Source organism: Petaurus breviceps, unplaced genomic scaffold (assembly GCF_028583685.1).
Source record: "Petaurus breviceps papuanus isolate PSGF00001 unplaced genomic scaffold, PetGlider_PUasm1.0 186, whole genome shotgun sequence".
NCBI lineage: Eukaryota > Metazoa > Chordata > Mammalia > Diprotodontia > Petauridae > Petaurus > Petaurus breviceps.
The window spans coordinates 857,114-882,553 of NW_027185798.1; the positions used below are offsets into that span (position 1 = coordinate 857,114).

General features: G+C 48.5%; 1 protein-coding gene across 7 annotated transcripts in view; it reads right to left on the reverse strand.

The window, feature by feature from the left end:
- Nucleotides 1–25,440, reverse strand: part of ABCC5 (ATP binding cassette subfamily C member 5) — a 53,796-nt gene that overhangs the window by 10,583 nt on the left and 17,773 nt on the right. For 3 of the 7 annotated variants that reach the window (XR_011168583.1, XM_069089308.1, XM_069089309.1), the window contains exons 6-23: nt 21,624–21,857; nt 21,342–21,515; nt 20,811–20,958; nt 17,509–17,657; nt 16,854–16,961; nt 15,004–15,351; nt 13,287–13,358; nt 12,317–12,441; nt 12,118–12,190; nt 10,321–10,524; nt 9,317–9,460; nt 8,204–8,306; nt 5,803–5,987; nt 5,143–5,289; nt 4,501–4,630; nt 3,732–3,885; nt 3,504–3,632; nt 2,726–2,912 (exon numbers count right to left, since the gene is read on the reverse strand). Coding sequence is in view for 6 of the 7 variants with exons in the window: in XM_069089308.1 (XP_068945409.1) it covers nt 2,726–2,912; nt 3,504–3,632; nt 3,732–3,885; nt 4,501–4,630; nt 5,143–5,289; nt 5,803–5,987; nt 8,204–8,306; nt 9,317–9,460; nt 10,321–10,524; nt 12,118–12,190; nt 12,317–12,441; nt 13,287–13,358; nt 15,004–15,351; nt 16,854–16,961; nt 17,509–17,657; nt 20,811–20,958; nt 21,342–21,515; nt 21,624–21,857 (2,814 nt within the window). In the remaining variant the exon portion in view is untranslated. The other 4 variants (XM_069089310.1, XM_069089311.1, XM_069089314.1 and 1 more) reach the window with 4 other exon arrangements.

Here is a 25,440-nt window from a genome sequence, read left to right on the forward strand (position 1 = left end):
GGGAAAACTTGTCTGAAGGTATACAGAGTGAAGTGTGCAGCACCCCAAGAACAATCCACACCCTAACAGCAACATTGTAGCAACAATGGGAGAGACTCCGTAACCGAGCAGCACAGACCCGCCATCACGATGAAAGCCATCCACCTCCCCAGAAAGAAGGGGCACATTCAGAGGGCAAAGCGAAGCATATGTTTTTCCCTCTTTCTTTTTCTTACTTTTCTTTCAGAACCTGGCTAATATGGAAATTTGTTGGCATGGCTGTTATCTGCAGTGGGTTTTAGTTTTCCTGCCTTCTCAATGAATGAGGGAGAGATCAGGGAAGGAATCTGGAACTAAAAATAAAACTGAATTTTTTGAAAAAGACAATAAAAATGAAGCCCTTTATAGCTCCCTGCTTGCCACTATGCATAAGTTCTTTTTTTTTTTTAAGCAATTGGGGTTAAGTAACTTGCTCAAGGTTACACGGCCAGTTATTATTTCTGGGTGTGGTGCTGAGTATCTGAGCCCGGATTTGATCCAGGTCATCCCGACACTGGAGCCGGTGCTCTTACTGAGCCACCTGGCCGCCCCTAAGCAATTGGGGTTAAGTAACTTGCTCAAGGTTACACGGCCAGGTGTTTCTGGGTGGGTGCTAAATGTCTGAGCCCGGGATTCGATCTCCAGGTCTTCTCAACACTGGAGCCGGTGCTCTTACTCACTGTGCTACCTGGCCGCCCCTGCTTAAGTTCTAATAGAGCAAGATGACCAATTCTTTCTAAACACAACTTCACCCAGAGAGAAACAAAACCACTCCCAGCATCGTGAAGAAATGACAAGGCCTCCACATAGATTTTATGGGCCTTGTGATTCTTTGTCACTAGTCCTGAGAACACTGATTTTCTGTGTAGATCCATATTCCTACTGTCATAGTTAGACTGAATCACAAATCAGACTTTCTAAAGCAAATTGTTTCTTTTGAAGCTTTTTAAATTGACATGCTTTGTTCACATTATATTTATGGAATACTCCTACTTTATGGGAGATGAGAACTCTTTTTTTTTTTTGTCTTTTGGAGGGCAATTGGGGTTAAGTAACTTGCCCAAGGTTACATGGCTAGTTTTTTTTTTTTTGTTGGGGTGTTAAGTGTCTGAGGCCGGAACCGAACTCGGGTCCCCTTGACTCCAGGGCTGGCACTTTATTCACTGTGCCACCTAGCCACCCCCCCAAGATCTCATACAATAAAAGGAAACAGGTAAAATTAATACGGTAACTGCATCTGAAAGTGTATTGAATTTTTTCACTCTTTTCTTTGCCTCCTACCCCAAATCCCCTCCACACACATAAAACCTGTTTCTTATAACAAATACAGTCAAGCAAAGCAAACTCCCTCAAATGCTACAGACCAAAACATTTATGTCTCATCCCAAACCCTAAATCCTTCACCCCTGTGTAATAAAGAATGCTTCCTCCTCAGTCTTTTGGAACTGGTAGTCGCTGTACTGCTCCTGATTCTAATCATGATTTTTGTTTAAATTCCCCCTCCCAGCTCTGCTCATGTTATGGAAGCCCTCAAAACTGCTCATTCCTAGTACACCAAGAAGGGCAGTTAGTGACTTTTTGTGTAGAATTCCAAAGTCTGTCCCCACTCACCAATCTACCTACAATGCAGCAATGTGCCAGTTTTCCCATGCCTCTCCAACAACGATCATTTTCCTTTTCTTTTTAATCTTTGCCACTCTGATGTATATAAAGCAGAATCTCTGAACTATTTTAATTTACATTTCTCTAATAGTGATCTGAAGCAATTTCTAATATGGTGCAGAATAGCTTGGTTTTATTTCCTTGAGAACTGTCTGTTCTTATCATTAGATCACTCATCAAATCGTAGAATGGCTTTTCCTTGTTTCAAATTTCAATCAGTTCCTCATACATCTTGGAAACAAATGGGAAGAAAAGATTCTTTTCAGTAAACTTAACCGATAAAGTTAATTGTAGCAACCACAATGGCAAGGCCAACCCAGAAACAAAAACGTAGCCGGAGATCGCAGAGACTGGTTAGTGAGTCCAAGCCAAAGTGCGGCTCCAGCAAGAAGTGGGCATGAAGCCCCAAGCGGCTCTTCTCCATCTAGGCTTCCACATCCTGGGCAAATGAAGCCATATCTGGGTGGACACAATGGGCCCACTTCTCTGCCAAACAGGTTTCCAGGTTCTTTGTGTTAGCCACCACTTGGGGAGAGGAAGGGCCTAAGAACTTGACAACTATGCTTCCAGGTTTTTGGGAAAATACAAATAACTAGAAAACTGGAATCAGGTTGAGGATGCCTTCTTTAAAAAAAAAAAGTGGGAAGAAGTAGATAATAAAGGGGGAAATCAGGGGCAAGGGGGCCTTCTATCACTGAGGCTATACCGAATACCACTTTTTTGCAGTCTTTACTTTCTCACAGTTGTTAATGCCGTCTTTGGCCAAGGAACACATGAGGCTTGTCCACTGCCAAGTGCAGTCAGTAAGTGCTGCAGCCCTATCCTCAGCAGCACCTGAGCTTGTCTGCTTCCAGCAGAATAATTTGAAAAAATCTGCCACTGTATTAAAGCCTTGTCTCCAAACCCATGATGGTGCTACTGAGAAAGCTGCTCAGCTCTCCAGTGACTGGCAGTCCTCTCCCTGGCCTCTAGAGGCTCCAGAAATGCCCGTCAATGAGGGAGGATGAGGGGAGGTGTAGGGTAAAAGGTTTCCTTGGATACTGACCTGGACAGCGTAGGAGATGGCAAGCCCTGCATAGGCAGGGGGGATCTGGCCGTGCATGAGGACAATCATCAACCCCGTGGTGGTGATCAAGGCAATGCTGATCACGTCCAGCCTCACGGCCAGCCATCGCATGGCACAGGTGAACAAGAAGAAGGGAGCCTGGTTGTCATCCAGAAGCTCCTGGTACCTGTGGGTCAGAGGAAGAGCACATTAAGCTGGCATCCAGCTTCCTCAGGGCGAGGGGTGAGTGGTTTACATTTGCAGCCAGCTCGGCACCTTCCTGGACAGAGTGGGGAAGGGGCTGGGGGCCAACAGTTAGGATCCCCAGTGAGGCAGTCTAGTGTGCAAAGGTTGACTTTTTGTAAACCAAAGGCTTTAGGACAACAAAATGAACATGCTAGGCTTAGAAAGCTGGGCTCTGCAGTTGGGCAGTGATCCAGCTGAGGCAGGCAGGGTCATGAGGTCCAGGCCACATCTGGAGGATGTGGCCAGTCTACATGATAGGCCTTTCACAACTAGGAGATTAAAAGGCTGCCTGGAAGACTGGTTTTTCCTCCATTATTTGTTCAGAGGGATTCCTACAGGGCAAATGAATCTGAAGTGGGGCAGGTTCAGCTAGGTTCCCAATACCCTCAGGTCTCACCCAAGCTCTAATCTCAAAGCTGCCTTAGAGAAGCTTCTGAAGATGCCAGGACTTTTAGGCTCACGAGCCCTGAAGGTAATTCACCTTCCAGGATGGTGACTGCCTCTCTGGCCCTTGGCTACACACAGCACTAACCTGTGCAGAAATTCCTGCCCTCTGTTGTAAGCATGGATGGTGGCGAGCCCCTGGATGCTGGAGGTGATGTGGGACAGAAAAGGGGACTGAGTGATGTTGTCCAAGCGTTTGAGCTCTCGAATCAGGACCCTGGAGAGGAAATGGCGCAAACATCAAGGAGGGTCAAGGCATGACAGCAGTGAGATGGGTAAGTGCTGAGTGTCTCTGTAGAAATGAGAAGTCCTTTACCTGGAGAGAACGTGTAAAACTGCAAAGAAAATGATGAGGGGCAGCACTGCCGCCAGGAACCAGGGGAAGACACCTGCGATCATGCCAACACAGAAGAACACCAGGATAACATTCTGGATAAACATTTCAGCCTGGAATGGGAGGCGGACGTCAACTGGGGAAAGAAGCCGAAGAACAAAGGGTGACACACACCTCAGGGACCGGGGGCCGTCAAAAGAACAGAACCACGTGGCCCAGGGAGGGCTCTAGAACGGCTGCTGACATTTTTCTCAGCCCCCAAATAGCAGATCTGCTCCTCTTCCTCTCCTCGTCTGTGGCCACAGGGGGATGCAGAGCAGCACTGAAACAGCTTCTGAAGTAGCTCTGACAATCAGGGGCAGGAGGGCAGTGCCTGTGACCTGGTACAGCCTGTCACTGGGCCTTCCAGAATCTAATGGCTAATTTGCCTAAATGCACATTTTAAAGTATTATTTTCTGAGCTACTTAATCAAAAGTGACAAGTGAGAAAGTTTCAGGGCTCCCAGACATGGGAGGGGGCTGCTGGCTGCCAGCTCTATGTGGGAGCCACAGCAAAGGCTACAGGCCCAAGGAAACTCATTTAGAGAAAAGCCAGGAAGGGGAGAGAAAGAAGGGAAAGGAAGGGAAAAAGGGAGAGAGGAAGGAAGGAGAGAAGGAAGGAGGGAAGGAAAGATGAAGGGAAGGAGGGAGGGAGGGAGGGAGAAAGGGCCTCAGGTTGAGTTCTAGCAACCAAGAAAAGAGCAAGAAATACCTTCATCCATGTCCTTTGAAAATCGATTGAGGATCCTTCCTGTGGGAGTCGTATCAAAGAACTTCATGGGGCTTCGAAGAATCCTTCGAAAAAGCTCATCATGGAGCCTGGAAGAGGCCCTCAGTGTTCCCTGAGTAGGAGAGTACAGGACAAAGCCAGACTGTTGGGTGCTTGTAGGGTCATAACCCTGGGTTCCTCCCCCAAGGCTGAGGACCCACCCTGGTCAGAGCCGCCCTAGTTGCCCCTCCCCCTTCCTTCAGGCCCCTGGGTCTAGCCAGCCTGGATCACACTCCAGGCCTCCCCGTGATGCACAGGCCCAAGGCAGGAATTCTGTCATTTCTCTGGCTAGTGTGCGGGCACATCCTATCCCCTGTTTTCCACTTCTTCCTCAGGGAACAACGATTAAATCAAGATCACCACCGCTGCTGAAGCAGCCCTTCTGGGAATCCCAGCCCCCTAATAGATGCTTTGCTGATCATTAACAAGTGGCTTATTGCTTAAGAAGGAAAGGGACTGAATAAGGCACTTCTGAGTAACATCAAGAGGCCCTCGATCATTACAGCCAGGGCCAGGAAAGGGTGAGAGAGCTTCCAAGCACAAATCAATGTCACCAGTCTCCAAACGAGGTGACCTGATGTCTACCTTGACAAAGACGACTCCCCGAATGGCCTTCAAAATCAGCATGAGCGCCATGGAGAGAGCATAGATCCTGGCATAGTAATGCATGTGAGGGTTGTCCTTCATGCTGTCACTCAGCAGGGTCACATTCCCCCTTGTCACCGTCGTGTTCTGTTTGGACATAAGGCTTCCAAGGTTAAGCTTTCATGGGCCACTTCCTTCCCGACTCCTGCAGCCAAGAGCTCTCTCTAAACACTATTCCCATCTCAAAGCGGGGCCATAAGGATGAACTGGATTATCGCCTCAGGGAAACGAAGGGGACAAACACAGGGCAGGGTTAGCGATTCTGTGTCGCCCCACTTCTCTCCCTGTTCCTGGGTGAGGGCATACAAGATTTTAGGACAACATCCTGGGAATACAGCTCTCAGACCCTCCAGTTGGGGGAAAACTGACTCCTGGCCTTGTTTCATACTTACTGGGAACTCTGTTCCCCCATTAGCTGGTCGGTGATTTTTCTGCCTCGTGAGTTTAGGGCCTGAGCTCTTCCGTCCTGGGGAACCCTGGCCATTCGCTTCTTTTAAATGAAAACCAAAGAGGGTTCCCTCCTAAGGAATCCCTCTAGGATAGCCACCAAGATGGCTCCTTTCCTAGCCTCCCAGCTTCCATAGGTCAATATGCCCTTACCCCACTGCCTTGTTTGATCCAGTAACTCAACCACCAGGTGCTGAAGGCCGTACTGCCCACATTCAGGATAAAGAGAGACAAGATGACGAGGAATGCCAAGGGGCCACCAGCGGCCTGGATGTAGGTGCCATATACAGACCAGGGCAGAGAGCCTTGTCCTTTCTCCTCCTGCTGCATCAGACGTCCTGGTTTAAGGGGAGTTAAACAGGAATGGAGACACATGAGCACCAAGACCAACACTGGCATTGCCAATGTTCATCTCCAAGGTTGGCTCACAAGCAAAAGTTCACAAGGGCAAACATCCTTCCTACCGACTAGCTCCTTTTCTATTCATAAGTCACCAGGGCCTCCTCATCGGGACTTCAGGGAGTCCCACGCCCTCTGCCCCTCTGCTCTCTGCAGAGAAGAGGCTCAGTCAGCCCTCCTTGACTCAGGAGATAGTTTACTGAGCAGCTGTGGCCAAACATTTGGCACTCTCTAGCTGGTCCTTGGCTGACAAGACCATGAGCCATCCCCAGAGCCATCTTCTTTTCCTTTTGGAAGAACGTGATAAGTGCTTATAGCCCTCAAGTCAGAGCCACGAGAAGCCAGGACCCCTTGGACAGGATGAGGATGAGGATGAGGAGGGGGGCAGCCCAGCATCACAATTAATCAATATTTAATAAGCACCTACTGTATACCAGGCTCTGTGCTAAGTGCCGGAGAAACAGAGAGAGGCAAAAGACAGTTTTTGCTCTCAATGAATATATACAAAGCAATATATATCTAGGTTAAATAGGCACCAGAAGTAAGAGGAGCTGGGAAAAGTTTCCTGTAGGAGGTGGGTTTTTAACTGGGACTTAAAGGAAGCTGGGAGACCAGAGAACACCCAAAGCAAAGACACAGTCATCTTGAGCGTCGAAGATTCCTGCTGGGGGTGAACGTGAACGGCCATCCCAAAGGGTAACCACCAAACCACATTGCCCACAGGGGGCTGGGGCACAAGCAGATGTCTCTAGTCTGCCATGTTATTTCACTGTTCTTCATCAGAGGCTATCGTAAGGAAGCTTTCATTATGGGGGAGAGCTAACTGGGAGGAATCTAAGGAGAAATTTAGGCTGTGCAAAAACAAAAACTAACAATAGAATTTTGATAAATAAACCCTAATAACTGTCTCAAGAAAAAGAAAATCTTGAGAGAGCTCTTGCCAGAGAGATGAGTCACGAAGGCCCTTGAGTGAGCAGATCATCCCAGGAAATGCACCCTCAAGAATTCCTGAGGCCCCGGGGCATTGTCAGACACTGCTGTGGGCATTCCTTTTCCTTGACTTTACTTGTTAAATAAAGGGGGAGGTGGGCAGGTGGACACGGGGAGGGATAGAGAAGGGAGGGAAGGGGAGGAGACAGGGAGGAGACACACATAAGGTGGACAGGTTAGTCCTATCATGGTCAAATGAAGACAGACCAAAAAACTGGACATCAAAGTTTCCCCAACAATCATCTTTTTCTGTTTTTTTTTCAAATACCATTTGAAATGGGTGTGTTTGTAGATGTTTAAATTCAGAATAAAAATATTAATTTAAAAAAAGATGTCAAGGAGTTGATCCTGATGTACATGATGCAGAAGAATGAGGCACATGATTTTGGACATGACCAATATAGAATTTTTTGCTCAATTGTGCATTGTTATTGCTTTTATTTTTTTTCTCTTTTTCAGGGGTGGGGGATAGGGAGAGGTGAGGAAAAGAATAAATCCCTGACAATTGGAAAAAAAAAAAAGACAACAGATGTGCCAAGTGTGGTCTTTCTATATTACTGGTGCTGAGGAATTGGCTTCAGCAAGATGAGCTCCCTGGGTCTTTACAGGACAGTTAAAGGACCAGCTAGGCCTGGGAGCCTTGGCAGCAGTCTGCTCTCCTGTACTTAGTGCCTCAGTCCTCGTCCTTTTAAGAGCCTGTTCGCTCATCAAGACACCCCATGCTCTGCTCCAACCCTCTGCCCCCACTCTGCCAATGGGAGGCTCTTTAAGTCCCGTGGGCAGGTCAATCTCAATTCCAGCCTGACTCCTCTCAAACCTAGGCCTTCACTACAACACTGTAGACCTGGCCCAGACGCAGTTGCTCTAATCTCAGTAACAGCTATACTTTGGCCTTAATGGCACAGATGTTTAGATGCCATCTGCCAATGGGGCTGGCTGAGAGAAGAAAACCACTCAGTCTCAGAGGAATCAACGATACCCTCACCCCCCCCCCTTTCCTCTCACACAGCAAAGACAGGGAATGGGTTTCCAGGGCATCGTGTCTCTGTAGACCACAGCACACCTGCCTTTTAGCCCCTGTACCTGGGCCCTCAGAAGACACAGATTAGAGTCATCAGAACCACAGCCTCTGTGGCCAGAACCAAAACCTAGACGAGGTTGTTACCTTCCTCTGGCTTCACCACTTTGTCCTTCTTCACGGATCCCACTTTAGGGCCCTTGTCTTGTGGCTTCTTCTGGGAACCGCTTGTGTCTTTTTTGGAGGTAATCTATAACCACAACAAAAGCGACCCATCACGTCATTACCAGGCAAACACTCATGTGACTGGAGAAGCCGCCAAATAAACTGCTTCTTTGAGAAGAAGACCCCCAAAGATGGCCCCTCTACGTCTTTGTCTCCTCCCCCTCCCCTGCTTCTGCCCCAGCCTACTTCTGATACCTCAGGGTTCTGCTGGAACAGATCCAGGAGAGTATGGCCAACCTGTATGTGAAGAATCAGGACCCACATACAGACTACGTGTCCTTCCTTTAGGATGAGGCACCAATATAACTTATCTGAGACAATATACCAAATCTAGTTGCCTTTCTTCAGGTGTTTATTTTTAATGTGTTTCTCTTCCTCTCTACCTCTCTGGAGTTGTAGAAATATACTAAAGATGCCAAAGTGCTTAAAGACCCTTCATGAAAGGACAATATAGAAATCCAAACAGAAAAAGAGAATTTCCCCAGTGGTAACTGTTTTCATGACATCAGAGTCAAGGACTACAGAATCAAAGTGACCCACAGGGTGCTGTTCCATGACAGTGAGCTGAAAGCTTATGGATTCAGACTGAATCACAGAATCATCTGAGTGGCCAGGCCAGATTCAACATTTCTACAAAAAGGTTTTTTTCCACCACTTGAGAAGGTTCCCAAACAAAACAACACATAGAGAACCTTCAGTGACAAAAGCCGCTGTGACTCTTAGTCCTGATGACCTGAGGACTCACTGTAATTCTATAGCCCCAAGCTAGGAAGGACTTTTTGTAAATTACCCAACAAGCTGTGAACATCCATCCATACATCCACGCACCCACCCATCCATCCATTCTCCACTGGAGACCACAGCAGGATGACTACTACTCACCCCTGTCCAGCTAATGGGTCACAACCATGACACCACAGGAACCCTAAGACAGCCCCCAGGCACAAGCCACAGGGACTGGCTTCCATCTCAGCTCTTTTCTGACCCACTGGAGCTACACAAATCCTAGAAGCCATATGAACACAGCAAGCTCACCTCAATGTGGGGGGTCTCTCCCAGGAGCAGGTTATTAAAAATGGCGGCATAATCTCCATTCAGATCCATCAACTGCTCATGGCTGCCACGCTCAGTGACACAGCCCTCCTTCATGAAGATCACTTGATCACAGTCAACCAGGTACTAAAGAAGAAACCCAGGAGAGCAGAGAAGTCAGGCCCTTTCCCAGGCCAGTCACTGAGACACATCATCCTGCCGAGAGTCCCTAGCAAGACTGTTCGAGACCATCCACTGGCATGGCTCCAGCCACTCTCCGTGGCTGTCCCCCAAGCCATCCACTCTCCCTCCTCCTCTCTGCCTCATTTTAGCTTCTCTACCTTCAGTCAGGCCTGCAGCTAGAGGCCTTGCTCAGTCCTCCTGAATCTTGGAGCCAGCCCCAATTTTTCCTGTCTCTATCTTGAACATGGCCTTGCCCAGCAGACTGCCATGTCCTCGAGGGGACAGTCTGTCCTTTGCCTTTTTTCTCTTTGAAGGCCTAACACTCAGCACAGTGCCAGGCACATGGTGGCTCCTTAATAAATATAGGTGACTGCCTCAGAAGGGTGTGCCCACTTCCCAGACACCATATGGGGGCTGGGCCAGAATCTTTCCTCTCCTGCCACTTTCACACAGACTTGTGGCGGGCTGAGCAGGGAGTCCTCGGCATTCCTTCACCTCCACAGATTATGACGTATTCAAACATTTACAGAAAAGAGCTGAGCTGCTTCAGAGACACCACACAGAGCAGCAAGACTAAGCAGATTTGGCTTTCTAGCACGAGCTAAAGGCAGGTTTGCCAAGTGTTCTCCTACCCTTGTCCTAAAACTCTCAGGCCTCTACCTGTGGACTCCAGACTAGCACCCTTCCCAAGGTGGGCTCTTTTCTTTCCAGCTGGCACTGGGACTCAGTGCAATTTATTAAGAAAAGGGAGAACTGCGAACACCCGAATCCCCACGCCATGACTCCCAGGAGCCAGGAAAGAAGCTTCTGGAGGGGCCTCATACCTGAAGCTGGTGAGTAACAAACAAGACGGTCTTGGACTTGAGGTATTTTCGGATGGCACTGTTGAAGATGTGGTTGCCCACGTGGGCATCTAAGGCACTGAGGGGATCATCCAGGATGTAGATGCTTCTGTCGCTGTACAAGGCTCGAGCCAGACTGATCCTTTGGCGTTGACCTCCACTCAGGTTGGCCCCGCGCTCACCGATCTAGAAGGAAACAAGGAAATGCAGTGTGGCCTCCAGGGCACCTTCCAGAACAGCACCAAGAAGCCAAGCCAGAAAAGGATGGCGGGGTTCAACAGAAGTTTGCTAAGTAACTAAGTGCTTTGAAGAAATAAGTTTGCAATGGCAAGCTGGCTAATGGCCCTGGATGTGATTAGAGCTGAAGGGAGCTGCACAGGTCTCTCTCCACTGTTGCAGAAGGGGTACTGGGATATGGAGTTCCCAGGGAGAGGCCCATGTCAGAAGGAAGACCAGCTTCCTTCCCTCTCTTGGGGTTTTGGACTAAAAGAGCAGCTGTACTTCAGAAGGAAGGTGGCCACCCCAGAGAGGAGGCCAGTGGTCTAGAGATGCCAAAACACACAAAAAGGGGCATTCCTAGCTAGGGGGACTTAGAGGAAGCCACCTGTGGGAGAGAAAAGCAGCTAAAACCCATTGGTCACATACCAAATGTACCAAAGGGAAGGTCATTAAAATTCACAGAAAGCCAAAGAGGTAATAATAAACCATACTGGTCAGCTCATTCTAGACCTCATTTTACAGAGGGGCAGGACGGAGAATGGGAGGAACAAAGGCCTATGCAAGAGGAGAATGGACCTCACATTTTACCTACTAGCAAGACACCAACTTCTCTGGGCCTTGGTTACTCATGTGTAGAGTGAAGATGCTTTTTTCCCCTATATAATATTTTATTTTTTCCCCAATTGCATATAAAGACAATTTTTAACACTTGCTTTTTTTTTGGAGGGCAATTGGGATTAAGCGACTTGCCCAAGGTCACATGGCTAGTTTTTGTGTTAAGTGTCTGAGGCCGGATTTGAACTCAGGTCCTCCTGACTCCAGGGCCAGTGCTCTATTAACTGTGCCACCTAGCCGCCCCCAACATTTGCTTTTTAAAAATTTTGAGTTCTAAATTCTCTCCCTTCCCTCCCTCCTTTTCCCTCTTTGAGAAGGAAAGCAATCTGATACAGGTTAAACAGTCATGTTGTGAAAGGCAAAGAGACTTTTGTAAAGCTTCTGTTTAAAAAAAACTAAGGCCTCAAGACTCACTGGTCTGTCCAAAGTCACAAGGCAGAGCCAGGGGTTCAACCCAAGCCCTCCTGCCGCTGTCCTCAACAAGCTCTTTCTCTGCTCTAGATTTTGGGCTCCTCCTGAACTAGACCTAGCTTCACCCAAGGAAGGCATGAGCCCAGGGCTCTGGGAGCTTTCCTCATAATGGCCCTGTGAGCTACTAGACAAAGCGTCCTTGGGGTGCTTGAGAAAATGGCAGCTCTGGGAGAGTGGAGGGTCTGTCCCCCTCCCCAGTCAGGAAAGAGGGGCTGAAGAAGAGTTCTGGCTCAAGGCCCCAGACTCCACGTCTGGCCCTCTCCCCACTGTACCTGCCCTCCTCTCAAACAATAGCAGGAGACTGAGAAAAGGGAGGTTTAGCCTAGCTCTGCCTGGGCATTAGCCCCCGTGAAGTTGGCCTGAGGGTGTAAGGCGCAGAGAGGAAGAGGCCCTTGGCCCTAAGCTGGTGTAAGGTCTGCTGCTCCCTAGTCAGGTAACCTCTGAGCCTGATGCCCTGCACCCTCCTTAAGGTACCTCAGTCAGGTCACTGTTGGGAAGGATGGCTAGATCAGGTCTCAGACAGCAGCCATTCAGCACAGCATTGTATCTGAAGGACACAAAGAGGCCTGGGGTCAGAGACAGGCTGCAAACAGGTGCCACCACTTGAGGCTGTCTCTTCTCTGCTGACCCCAAGAAGGCGAGTCAGGAAGGTCAGAAACCAAGCATTCCTTGCCTTTCTTCATCAAACTCCTTCCCAAAGAGGATGTTGTCTCTCAGAGTGGCATTGAGGATCCAGGCCTGCTGGGCCACATAAGCAAAGGTCCCATTAACAGCAATGCTGCCCTCTAGAAGGGTCATCTAAGGGGGAAGAGAGAGAGACTGCCAAATGGCATCACACCCAAAACGACAAGCTTCACTCAATACACCCAACATTCCTTAAGTGCCTACTGTATACAGAGCATCAACTGAGGTAAGGCAAGTTCCCTGCCCCTCAAAGAGCTCACAGCCTACAATATGCCTCACGCCAGCACAAAAGAATAAACTACAAGGCAGTCCAAAGATCGGGGGACAAAAAGTGGGAGGCCCACTGAAAACTCCCAAGGCATTCTTCAGGTCTGGTCACTGGCATAAAGAGCTCATTGGGAGTCAGAGCAGCCCAGTGAACCCCCCAGAGCGTCTCTTGCTTTTGTGGAGGCCTGTGATTCACATGCCCGTGGAGATGTCTGCCAGCAGCCCGTTTCTTCACTGACTCCCTAACCAGCCATGGCACCCACAGCCAGCCCAGCTGTAAGGAGGCTGCTGATCTGCGGTTAGACCAGCTGCACCAGGGGCACATAAGGCTTGTGCCCCGGCTCCCCCAGGGCCTGCAGCCCCTCCTCACCAGCTGCCTCCTACGGAGATTCAGCCTGGTCCGAGAGGGCACAAGGAGGAACGAGGGGTTTGGGGGGCCAGGTATGATGACTGTGTGGAATGGTGACCAGCTCTACATGCAATGAAAACTCCCTGGATGATTCTGACTTTTACAAAGGGCAGACAGGAAGCCGGATCATTACGGTGCAGGGAGCTGCCGTCAGCGATGAGAATCTACATGCAGGCATGTCTCTTCCCTGCCAATTCTTTTAAAGAATAGCTCAGAAATCAAGAATCCCTGAGGCGAGTGAAGGACGGCAGAGAGCAGCGCCCTGGTCAGGGTAGAGGCTCACCTGGCCCAGGATGGCAGAGATGAGGGACGTCTTCCCGCTGCCCACGCTGCCACAGATGCCGATCAGCTTTCCCTGGTCAAATGCAAAGAGAGACACGGTCATGGGGAGACAATGCTTCACAAGCAGAGGTGTGGCTGGTGACTCACTGCTAGCAGGGGTGACTAATTAAAATTAGGGGTCTTCATTAAAAGCCGCAGCTCCTTTCCAGGCCAGAATGGCAGCACTAGGTTAAAAACAGATGCAATTTCTCCCTCAAATGGTCACATTCTCCGACAAGTAGAAAAGTGAGGGGGCTTCTAATATGGAGAACCACGTCCAAATTGAGCCCTTGCTAAGACTCAGGCAAACCCCTCGACCTCTTTTCCCCATCTTCCTCTACTGGACAAAGGTAATCTTTTCCCAGATTTAGGAGGAAATGGAAGCAAAGACACCGAAAGGGTAAATGCATCTACTGGGGCGGATCTACCAGGAGAGGGCCAGCATGGCCAGATCGGACCACAGTCCGTGCTTCCTGCCTTGATGGTCCTGCAGAAAGAGCCGCCACTAAACGTGTCAGCTTCTCTGACCCAGTACTTCATGGCAGCTTAAAAGCTCGGCTGCTCCAGGTGCGGGCAGCGGGCTGGGGCCTTGCTTTCACCTCCCTAGGCCTTTGCAAGAGATCCGCTAGAGCCCTGGTTTGAGAGTGGTCTCCGGCTCCTGGCCCCCTCCCTGAATCTGCTTCTGCCTCCATCTCTCTGCTCTAGGCATAGATGCCATGTGGACCTACTGCATGCTGCTACTCTGTGGCATGGTCTGACACACATCAGGATTCCTGGGGGGCTTTCTGTAATTAAGCAAAGCTGGAGTCTCTAAAGTGCTGGCTGCTTATTTCACCTTTCCCCTAAATGTTAGTAAATGTACCTCATATCCATCCTCCCCTCCCCAGCAACAGAATAAAAGTAAAGTGAGGTTTCAAAGCTTTACACGCAGCCTTTTAAACTCAGACATCTGGTTAACCTTCCCTTAACTCACTTGCCTTTACTTGAGGATGGAATTGCTATTTGAGCTGCTAAGCCCAAGCTGGGACGATCCCTCTTTTCTAGTTCCAAACACGGAGGGGCCAGGACAGGAGCAAGAGGCATGTTTCAAAGGAAGAACTTTCCCAACAGGGACAAGAAAGGAGACTGAAGAACCCTCTTGGGGTGCGAACTACAGAGAGGTGTGTTCTCCAAGGGTCTGCAGGCAGGGCCTCCTGACAGCAGGGAGCCTGCCCAGCCTCCGCCGGGGTGGGGTGGGGGTGCGGGGTGCGCGTGCACGTGCCAGTGCAGGGGGAATCACCTCTGGGAGAATGGGCCAATGAACTGCTTCCTGATGCTGAACACCAGCTCTGAGCAGGCAGAACTAACTGGAGGCTGGGATCTGGGCTGCCTTCTGCCCTGAAAAACTGTCTCTGTGAGGGAACACTGGGAAAAGTGACCTGCTGTCTTACCCTTATCTGGAAAGATGCACCAACACCACACGTGTGCTTAGGGACTTTCCTTGCAGGCCAGGTAAAATAAGGCACCACTATCAGAATCTGGAATTGTCCACATAGAAAACAAAGGCGTTCTATCCTAGATACAGCTGTGAAAGCCACACTGGCCAACACTGGTGTAGGGCCGGAGGAGAGGACTCTGGGCCACCGACTGGGCGCAAGCAGCAAGGGAGACAAGCCTGGGCTCCCCCCTCGGTGCCTTACCTCCTCGATCTCCAGGTCGATGTTGTACAGAGTCCTCTGAAGGCGCAGGTTTGCCAGGCGGATGGGCCTGCCCTCCTCCTCTGGGCTGGGACGCTCATCGCTGTCCACCAGGAGGTGACCCTTCTGCTCGGCCAGCACGGCCTGCTGCTGCTGCACGTGTGGCAGCTCGGCCTTCTCTCGCCGGCCCTTGGCGCACTTCTTGCCCTTTTTGGGGGTCACTTTTGGCGAGTTCTGGATACTGGAGTGGGAGGAGTCCCACGCCAAAGTGGCATTTCTCACCTCTATCGTGATGTGAGGACTGGCTGGTTTGTTCTTTACCATGTGAACCTCTTCCATTAGAAATAAACTCTGATAGGAGTCGTGAGAGAGGTGCAAAGATGGAACACTCAGTCAAGACCGGGGCACACAAGCCTAGGGGCACACTCATGAAGCAGAACACAGCGCATTAGAGGACGGGACGGCGCTCAAGAGCAAAAAGGCCCCAGCAGTGTAAAGTGAGCAGGGCCCGCTGCGGGCCCTGGGCTCTGCCGAGCCTGAGCGCTAGGGGACAGCAAGAAGAGGCCACTGGTCATCGGGCGGGGCAGAATGGTCGGCGGCTTCTCTCACAGACAAGCGTGAACGATGGCACGTGACATGCTACAAGAGCAAGGGATGAGGTCAGCAGGCAAGGACAGCCCAGACTGCCGCAGCCCTCCCTCCGCCTGCCGGGCCAGAAGGGGCAGAGAAAGGAGAGCAGGGCGTGAGCTCGGCCCGCAAGGAGCTGCCCTGGGCAGTGGCGGGTCAGGAGCCCTGTAACTCTAGAGCTCGGGGCATCCTAAGCTTGCCTGTCCTCTGTTCCAGCCTCTACAAAGCGAGGTCCCTGGCACGGCCTAGCCCTCTCGTGCCTATGGAGAAGAGGGCAAGAGTGCGCTTTGCCAAGCTCGACTATCCTGTTGGGAGACTCGAACCAGGATCATTAAGCCTCAGGACAGGACTTGACCTTAGGAAGCAACCTTGGCAGCATTAATCCTCCCCTGCACCCCCTACTCTACAGGTCACTCTCCTTTTCCTACAGAGGGTTTGGGTTTCTGTTATAAAGAATCCTTGGTTCTGAGAAGTCATTTAAGGCAAGAGGCCTCTGCTTAGCCTCTGAAAACCCCAACCAGCCTAGACTTTGTAGAAAAAACCATCCAGTTCTGATCCAATTCAGCAGATAGCAGTCTTTTCAAATGGAGAAGCTCAAAGCATAAGCTTTCTTTCTAGATCCCTGGTACTGCTTACACTTCTTTTTCCTTGAAACTCATTCTCCTGAAAAACTAAACTTCTTTGTCGATCACAGAGCAATACAGTGGACCTGGGGGCCTTGGACAAGTCACTTAGCCTCTGAGCCTCAGTCTCATCATCTGTAAAAACAAGGTGGCCCCAGGCAGCTCTAACTGGCCATCTTGGTGACCTCCCTCTTCCTTAGCTGACTCCACTTGCTGTGATCCTTTCCTGCCAGACCGAGCCCAAATCCAGCACCTCAGGAGAGCTGCCCTGGCCCTGGGATGCATCAGGAGAAGCAGGCCTGGGGCCAGAAGGTGAGCAACAGCTGCCATCTTGCCATCCTCTGGGGGACTGATAGGCCAGGCCTCCCTCTGAGGGAGGATGTGGGTGAGAGGAACAGAGAACAGCAAGGGAGAGGGGAATCCAAATGGAGTTGAAGAAAGCAGCTAAAGGAATGCTGGGGGCTTAGCTTCCCTAGGAAAGATCTGAGGGGCCACTTGGTCACCAAGCAAAGGATCCACATTCCAGACCCAAGTGATAAGATGGAAGAAAAGGCAGAGGACACTAGCACTGAGTGAAGACAAGATGGCAGAAGGGCCACGTACCTTAAATCTCTCAATAGACACAGATGCCTCTGATAGAGACTTCACTGAAAACGGGGTCACTTTCAAAGCAAATGTCATTGAATTGAAGACAGTAACCACTGTGAAGGCCTAAGACCAAAGAAAGAAGAACCCTATGAAAGCCTGACCTTGTGCCCCAGACACCATCACACGCACAGGGCAGGAGCACTTACCACTGGGCCGCTGGTGAAGATGGTGGAGCCATTCTCAGAGCAATGGGTTTGGGGATTTGGGTTGTTTTTTTTTTTTAATTTCATTAAATATTTTCCAATGGCATGTAAAAATTTTTTAACACTTTCTAAAATTTTGATTTCCAGATTCTCAGAGTAATGTTAAAAGCATAAGGTGTTTAAGATTACAAAGGAAATTATCTTGAAATACAATTACCAAAAGATTTTTAAAAACAAAGTTCACAGACGACAGGTTAAGAATCAATGGTGCAGAGGGCAAGAAGGGAGGATCCAAATTAGAGGAAGCTTTTCTTTCAACCCCACCCCCCACACCATGCTAGTGTGCCTGTGCCTGCAGAGGAGAGCCATTCTCCATCGCTCGGCTTCTCAACCCTAGAGGGACTACAATATTCAACAACATGCCTGAGTATCCAAAGCCTTCTGAGAGCCCAGGAGAGCCCACTCACCTGAGCGGCAGTGAGATCATAGCCACAGATCATGTGCACAGAAAATGTCACTACACTGGCGATAACCACCACGATGGGAGCCACTCCAACAGAGATGCTTTGGAAGTATCCAGCCCGCTCTAAAATCCTGCGTTCCTCCTCTCGGATTTCTAGGAAGAGAAAGCAAACTATCAGAACACCAGGAGCCAAAAGGAAATTTGGGGACACAGGTCTGCTTGTCACACCCAGACCAGCTATCGAGGTCATGTGCCAAAGGCACTGTGAGAAAAAGCCTTGCTGCCCACGGCTCTCATAGATGGATCATCACGGCTTCCAACCTGTCTGGTAACAATGGAGAAGATTCTGGGCCATAGCAGAAGTGAGAAAATTCCAGGCTCCCTAGATTTCCCCCACAAACAAGACAAAACAGCGCCCCAGGGAGAATGTGTAACAGTAAAGATCAACAAGAGTCAGGGCAGAACAGTAGTCTTCCTGGGACAACTGGGAGAAGATCCAAAGAAAAACTGCAGGACCAAGGTTTGGTTCCACCTCCAGGGTGGTTCCACTGAGACAGTGGGGAGGAGGAAGGGCCCCCTAGCTGGGTTAGGGGGTAGCCTCAGCCACAGGAACTTTCACTTCCTGGACAGTGGAGAGGCTGAGTCTGAGCCAGGGCAGATTAAGGGAACCTCTCCTGACAACGAACACTGCCAAAACACAACCTTGAGCAAGAAGGAACAAATACATTCCCAGTGAATGCAAAAGCCGTGGGGCAGAATGCTGCTGACTGTGGGCACTTACAGGAGGGGAGAGCTCTTGGTTTCAGTTCCAGGCCAGTGGGAGAACTGAAGGAAGATCTGAAGCCAGAGATACCATCCCCCATCCCCCATGACTAGAGGTGATTGCAAAAAATATGCTACAAATTTTTAAAAAATCAGCAGGCAAAGGAGAAAGAATCCAATCACAGAAAGTTACTATAGAAATAGACAGGGATCAGAGGTCACGTTCAGAGGAGAATACTGAAGGAAAAAAAGCCTCTCCTCCCCCAAAGAGTAATGTTAAATGGTCACCTGCCCAAAAAGAATTCATAGAACTTAAAAAAGACTAAAAATCAGATGAGAGAGACTAAGGAAAAATTAGAGAAAAAAAAAACAAGAACGATCCAAGAAAAACAAGAAGATTATGAGAAGAAAGTCAACAAAGTGGAATAGGAAATTAAGAATCTTATGAAAATGACTCCTTAAAAATCAGAATCGGGCAAGGGGAAGCCAGTAAAGTCATGAGAGACCAAGAAATAATAAAATGAAATATAAAGAATAAAAAGATACAAGAAAATATGAAACATCTCATAAGAAAGACAACTGATCTGCAAAACAGATCACAAAGAGAAAACACAAGAATAATCAGACTACTACCTGAAAGCTATGACCAAAAAAAGAATCTTGATACAATCTTATAAGAAACAACTAAAGAAAACTATCCTGAAGTATTAGAACAAGAGGGGGAAATAGAAATAGAAAAAAAAAATCACTGATCACCACCTGAAAGAGATCTTACAAGGAAAATCTACAGGAATATTATAGTCAAGCTCTAGGAGAAAATATTACAAGCAACAAGAAAAAACAATTTAAATATGGCAGTGCCACCATTACAATCACATGGCACCTAACAGTGGCGGTAGTAAAAGACTGCAGGTCTTGAAACACTGTATATCAAAGAACAAAAGAGCTGAGGTTGTGGCTGAAAATATCATATCCAGCAAAGTTAAGCATAATCCTGAATGAAAAGAAATGGACATTTAATGAACTGCCAGATTTTCAGAATTTTGTTTAAAAAAAAAATCTGGAACTTTTTAAACTTTTTGTTAACTTTTTGCTAACAGTTAGAAAGATCAAGGTAGACCTGAATATGATAGGACTCTAAAAAGTAAAACTGTTTAGGAAACTAAAAAGAATAATTATCTTATACAAATGAGATATGAGAGGAAAAACTGACAGAGAATTAGATGGGAGAGGAAGGCTAGTAGTTCTGGAACCCTATTTTCATTGGGAATGGGTTTAAGAGGGAACAATACATATAGGTATATATTTTTTTCTTCTTTTCTTTTTTTTTGCCTTTTGGAGGGCAATTGGGGTTAAGTGACTTGCCCAAGGTCACACAGCTAGTTTCTGTGTTAAGTGTCTGAGGCCAGATTTGAATTCAGGTCCTCCTGAATTGTCACCTATTTACTGTGCCACCTAGCCGCCCCAGAAGGAAAATTTATTAGGGAAAAAAAAGCAGGGGCAGTAATCATGATCTCAGACAAAGTGAAAACTAAAATAGATTTAATCAAAAGAGAAAAATGGAAAAACTATACTATATGTCAGCCATATTAATCGTTATTGTCTTAGACTATTTAAAATACCCAGATAGTATAGGGTTGGAACATTGCAGTAGCATAGGAAATAACGAGTTGGTGGGCTTGGAGAATACAGGAAAGACTTAGGAAGGAAGAGGTTATCCACCCTTAGAGAAAGAGGACAAAGAAACAGAGAATGGTCAGAAATAAATGCATCCAAATGGCTATGTCTACATGAGTGTGATTACAGATATCTAAGTCTATGTGAATCTAAGTGTTTATAAATTTCTGTGTAAGTCTACGTGTGTATGTTTGTATGTAGGTGTGTATATGTATATATGTGTGAGTGTCTGTCTGCCTCTCTCTACATATACATACGTACATCGGTGCTTGATTGTAGCCTTCTTGGGGATGGGGTCAAGGGGGGTAAAAAAGTATGCAGCAGAGGACAAAAGAAAATTTCCAAGGAAGCAAAGACAAGACGGCCTGCTCTGAACACAAAGCACAGTGTTTACTGTTTAGGCTTTCTTGAAGTGGAAATTTATTGTTGTATATTTTGAATCCTCTCTTCCATTCCGCTGTGCAGGATGTGCTTTTTTCCTTGACTTATTTTCTCTTTATATTTAAGTTTATAATGTTTCTTTTTCTTTTCTTTTTGTATATTTAAGTTCTAAATTTTTTTTTTTTTGCTTTTTAGAGAGGGGGGAAAGTAAGGCAATTGGGGTTAAGTGAGTTGCCCAGAGTCACATGGCTAGTTTTTTGTGTTGTGTCTAAAGCCGGATTTGAACTCAGGTCCTCCTGACTCTAAGGCTGGTGTTCTATTCACCGTGCCACCTAGCCGCCCCTAAGTTCTAAATTTTTAAAAAATTTGAAAAAGAAATGAAAGAGACCCATGAACCCTCCCTTCCCTCTTGAGTGGTTGGGGAACCATCCCAACAATGGCCTTCCCTACAACTGCAGTCTAGGAGACCCCCTCCTGGATACTCACTTTGGACGTCCTGAGAAAATGCTTTGACCCAAGCATACATTTTAATAAATTTAATGTAGTTGAGAACTTCATTCATTTTCTGTACTCGGTCGTCTGTGGCAGCCACAGCCTTCCTTCTGAAATAAGCAGTGAGCCTCGAAACAAACATCTAAAAAGGAGAAGAGATGCCATGCCAAGTCGAGCCTGCTTGGAACCCAAGCACCGAGACACAGTGAGTCTGCCACCTCAAGCTATCACAAAGCCCAAGGAGCACTGGCCCAACCAGCAAGGGTATCGCTGGCCCGGGCTGAGTCACTCCAGGGGGTCTCCTCCTGCATTCACTAAGGAGTGGGGCCACGTCAGAGGCCTTCTGCTCTGGTCAATATTCCTACTCTAGGTGCTCTAATCAAGGAACCACCTGCTTCCAGGAAATTCCCAATAAATCATATTAATAGCCTCAAAATCTAAAAACCCAATTAAGACAACTGAATCCACTCTGAGAAAGTACCAGAACAAAGACAGGAACTGAGCATACTGAGGCTGCTCACTCACCATTGCTGGGTAAAATAGGAGGAAAACAAGAGATCCAAGGATGGCTGTCGGTCCCAGAATCATGACATTATAAACCATGCCCAAGATGGCTACGATGGGGCCGCCCGCTAACAAACTGCCCACCGCTGCAGCCTCAAACATCCTCAGGCCATCGCTGGAACACAAGTTGATGAGCTGAGAAACAAAGGAGCCACGAGGTGTGGTCAGAGACAAAGCTCCCGTGGGTGACGGCAGCAGGAAACAGGGAGAGTCTGAGTGCTGGGGAGCCGCCAGGCCACTCACCTCCCCCAAGGACTTCTCTTTAATGTTCTTCAGCTTCAGGATCTTCTTAAAGGCCATGGTGAGGATGGCCCCTCGAAGGCGGACCCCCGTGCGGTAGTTCAGCGCCCACGTCAGCGTCAGTGACCAGGAGCGGACAATTTCTGTCAGGAAGAGGCCCATGACGAGCAGCAAACTGTAGGAGAGGTTGGCCTCTGTGCCCTGCGTGTACTCCAGAAGATGTTTTACCATAAAGGCCTACAGGGAGAAACACAGGCCCAAGTCAGCGCCTCTCCGGCTCTCCCGTGCAGTTCAACAGCTTTGTGTTAAGTTAGAAAGAGTGGGGAGGCTCTCACTCAAGCCAAGAGAGAGAATCCATCCCGGAGACCAATTATCCTGCGTGGAGACCTCCCTGCCCCCAGGAAACAGTTTAGGGCATGTCACAGGGGTGGGGGCTGCATCAGAAACCCTGCTGCTTCTAGAGAACACCAGCTAAACCATCAAGTCTTCTAACTTAACATAAACCTGTCTGTGAGCTAAAATGAACACGAAGCAGATTCACTCTTAAAATAAGATCAACCAGATTTTCGCACATTAAAAGACATTTCTTTAAGTGAAATTAAGACCTTTTTTGGATTGTTTCAAACGTGCTTAGTTGATAAAAAGGAACAGTGTACCTACAGTTGTACTGGGGAAGAGTGAGAAGAACATTTGCAAAATATTCCTGAAAATAAACATCAGCAATTTAATAGCAGAGTAGAGAAGGGCAGACAAAACAGACTTTCCCACCCATGGGCCCACCCCGCTCCCTAAGCCCTCCCCAAAACAAAAACATGTTACCTCAGGTAGCATATCCCCAACACCACCTGCGGAGGGAAAGCAGGACCGAGGCTGGCCGCCTGCAGCTCTGAGGCCTGTGACGCGGGAGCACACACACACTCACACAAGGCACATTCAGCAGCAATATTAAATACCAGCAACTGAGGAGTAACGCACTTTTATTGAAAATAAAAAAAACACAAGGACCATGTTCAAAGGGCATGTCACAAGGCTATACATACAGTGTAAACATACAGAGTGCTGTACAGCTACCAGGAGGCCTAGAACACACAGCGGGTACAGAAGAGAACCAAGAGCCTGTGGCCGCAGAGCTCCCTGCTCTCTGCTCACAGCGTAAATGGCTTGCAAAGCCCAGCCGCAGGGGCTTGGCAAGAGGGTGGAGAAAGACCTGCTCCCACCAAGACCTCACTGCAAAGGCTCGAAGAACACTTCCTCTGGAGCGTGAGCTGCCCTGATCCCAGTGGCCGGGGCTACTGGTTCAGGAAGAGCCCGAGGAGCTCCCTGGGCTGCTGTACAAGGATCCCTGAACTCTAGGCCCCCACAAAGCACTGGGGATGGATGGACACCCTTCACAGTCTTTTCAAGTCTTTGCAGCTAAAACAGATCTTGGGGGAGGAAAAGAAGAAAGAAAGAAAGAAACAAACCACTCCCCAACCCCTGAAGAAAGAAAACCTCACCAGGGCAACAAAGATACCTGCAGCTGTGAGCCTGCACCCAAGGACAAGGGACAACAGAGCCAGCAGGGGCGGTTTTTTTCTGGGGGGCTAAGGTGACGCCCAGAATTCCTCCTGGATAATCTGGTTATTTCTCATTAATGCCGCACGTCCACTAGATTCTAGGATACTCCCAGGACAGAATAGGTTTCACACTCAGCTAGTGTACTCCACCTGTCCCCTCCCTGGGCTTCAGGCTGGCCTCCAGTGCTGGGTCCCAACTGCACACAGCGGGGTCGTGGGTTTACTAGGGAGGAGATTGGCTTCTTTTCCAGTATTCAATCCAACATGTGGAACTGAGTCACTGAGTGGTTAGGGCCAAAGCCCTTTTTCCTCCTGTGGAGTAACTCAATAAGCGGGCAGGCAGAGCAGTAACACCACACGATTGTTGCCAACAGTCTCCTCCAAAGGAAGGCGAAAAAGACAGCCGGCTTGTGAACTGGGCTCTTTCCTTCTAAACACCTGTGCCCAAATGTCATATTTCAGCACCTCCCGGGAGCAGGGGAGGGAGGAAAAAGGTGGTTAAGACAAATGTTTAGACTACGTAAAATGTTCAAAGGGAAAAAAAGAGCAAACATTAAATTAAAGAATTTCTAAAACATTCAGATTTTCAAAAATTACATTTCAAACCATTTCAGTATGAGATAAAAATGAAAAGTTTTCATGAAAAAATCCAACCAAAACTTAGAAAAAGAAAAAGTCACAGCGTTATCATTTAAACTTAAATAAACTGGAAAAAAGTTTAGGTTGTTAGCAAGGCTGGCAGCATTCAGGGTCTGGCTCTGGGAAGCATTCCCGGTGAATAAACAGGACCTTACCTGTACTCTTGGCGAGAGAGGCCGCCCAGCTTGATTCTCTCATTCTGACCGCAGGGCTACAGCCATCCTGAAAATTCTAGAGAACAGCTTCTGTCATTGGTCCCACTACAGAGAGAGCCTCCCCCGCCCCCCGTCATCCAGCACCTGACCGCCCCAAATGAGCAGTTGGGGACAGGGGGGAGAGTGGGAGACTTACCTCTAATGGCTTCCCACTCTCCCTTCCCCTAAAAGGCCCCCAGAGGAGAGTTAGCATTCATTGAGCACTGCGAAAGGCGGCCCCCCCAACATCTACAGGGTGAATGCTAAGCCTTTCCATGAATCCCTGAGCAAGACTGAATTTGAAAGGGTAACTGATCCACAAAGGCTCAAAAAGTGCCACTGAAAAGCAGAGGCATCGGGCACTACGGGGTGACCACAGGCCAGAACCATCAGATCTTAATGACAGTGGCCAGCCCTCCACCCACACTACTGGGCTTCAGAAGCCCCTGGAGAGCCACTCTGGCATGAAGACACCCAAAGTACCTCTGGATAAGCTTATCAGCTTGAAAAAAAACTAGAGTAAGGAAGCCAGAGGTTCAAAAACATTGGGTTTCACTGAGTCTTGGCATAATTACAGGCTTTCTGTTGCCCAGTGCAGGAAAGGCAATTAACATACTTCAGATAACTGGTAGATTTCTTTGTACATTCTAGCTTAAGGCCTCAGTTTATTCAAGTTGGAAAAAAATGTGCCCAAAGATCCAAACGGTGGCACCACTGAAAAAGAGATGCTCCTTAAAAGGGCCTACGCCCACAGGAGGGCACACGCCTGTGCCCAGTGCCAATGCACATTATCGGCCTCGCTCCTGGCATCTCACTGATGTTTCCATTTCTTAAAATGTCAATTCAGGTCTAAATCTGTACCAAATGTGTCCGTTAATTATTCTTTTGAGCATGAGTGGATGCGGCCTGGCCTTGGGCTGTCACGGATTCCCTTCTGCATAAGGAGGGGATGTTAGCTAGACAGCACTTGCCAGATAGTACTTCCTACCAAAGCTGGCAGGAAGAGGGTAAACTTTACCCACTTCTGAAAAGAGAAAGGGCTCTCAGATCTTATTGAATGGACAGGCTGACCCGAGGCTGGTACCCCAGTGCACTTGGCCAGAGAGAACACATATGCAGGGGTTCAAGTCAACTGAACATGCACCAGGAAAGAGCCTCGACCAGTCCTAGACGTTTTCCCAGCATGACCCGTGCTGGCCACTCCGCCGGGAGAGCCTGCGTCAGACCGGAAGGAGGGGACTCCCAGCAGGCCCAGCTGCAAGAGCTCCGTGCGCCACAGAAGTGCAGCTAGCAGCCCCTGTAGCGGAGCAATGACAGAAGCTCTTCTTGGAGAGACGGTCAGTCCTACTTAAACCTCTGCTGAGCACGGTCAGTGACACTGCACCTTGTTACGCGGCACCACGGGCTCTAATTGACACCAAAGTATTTGTA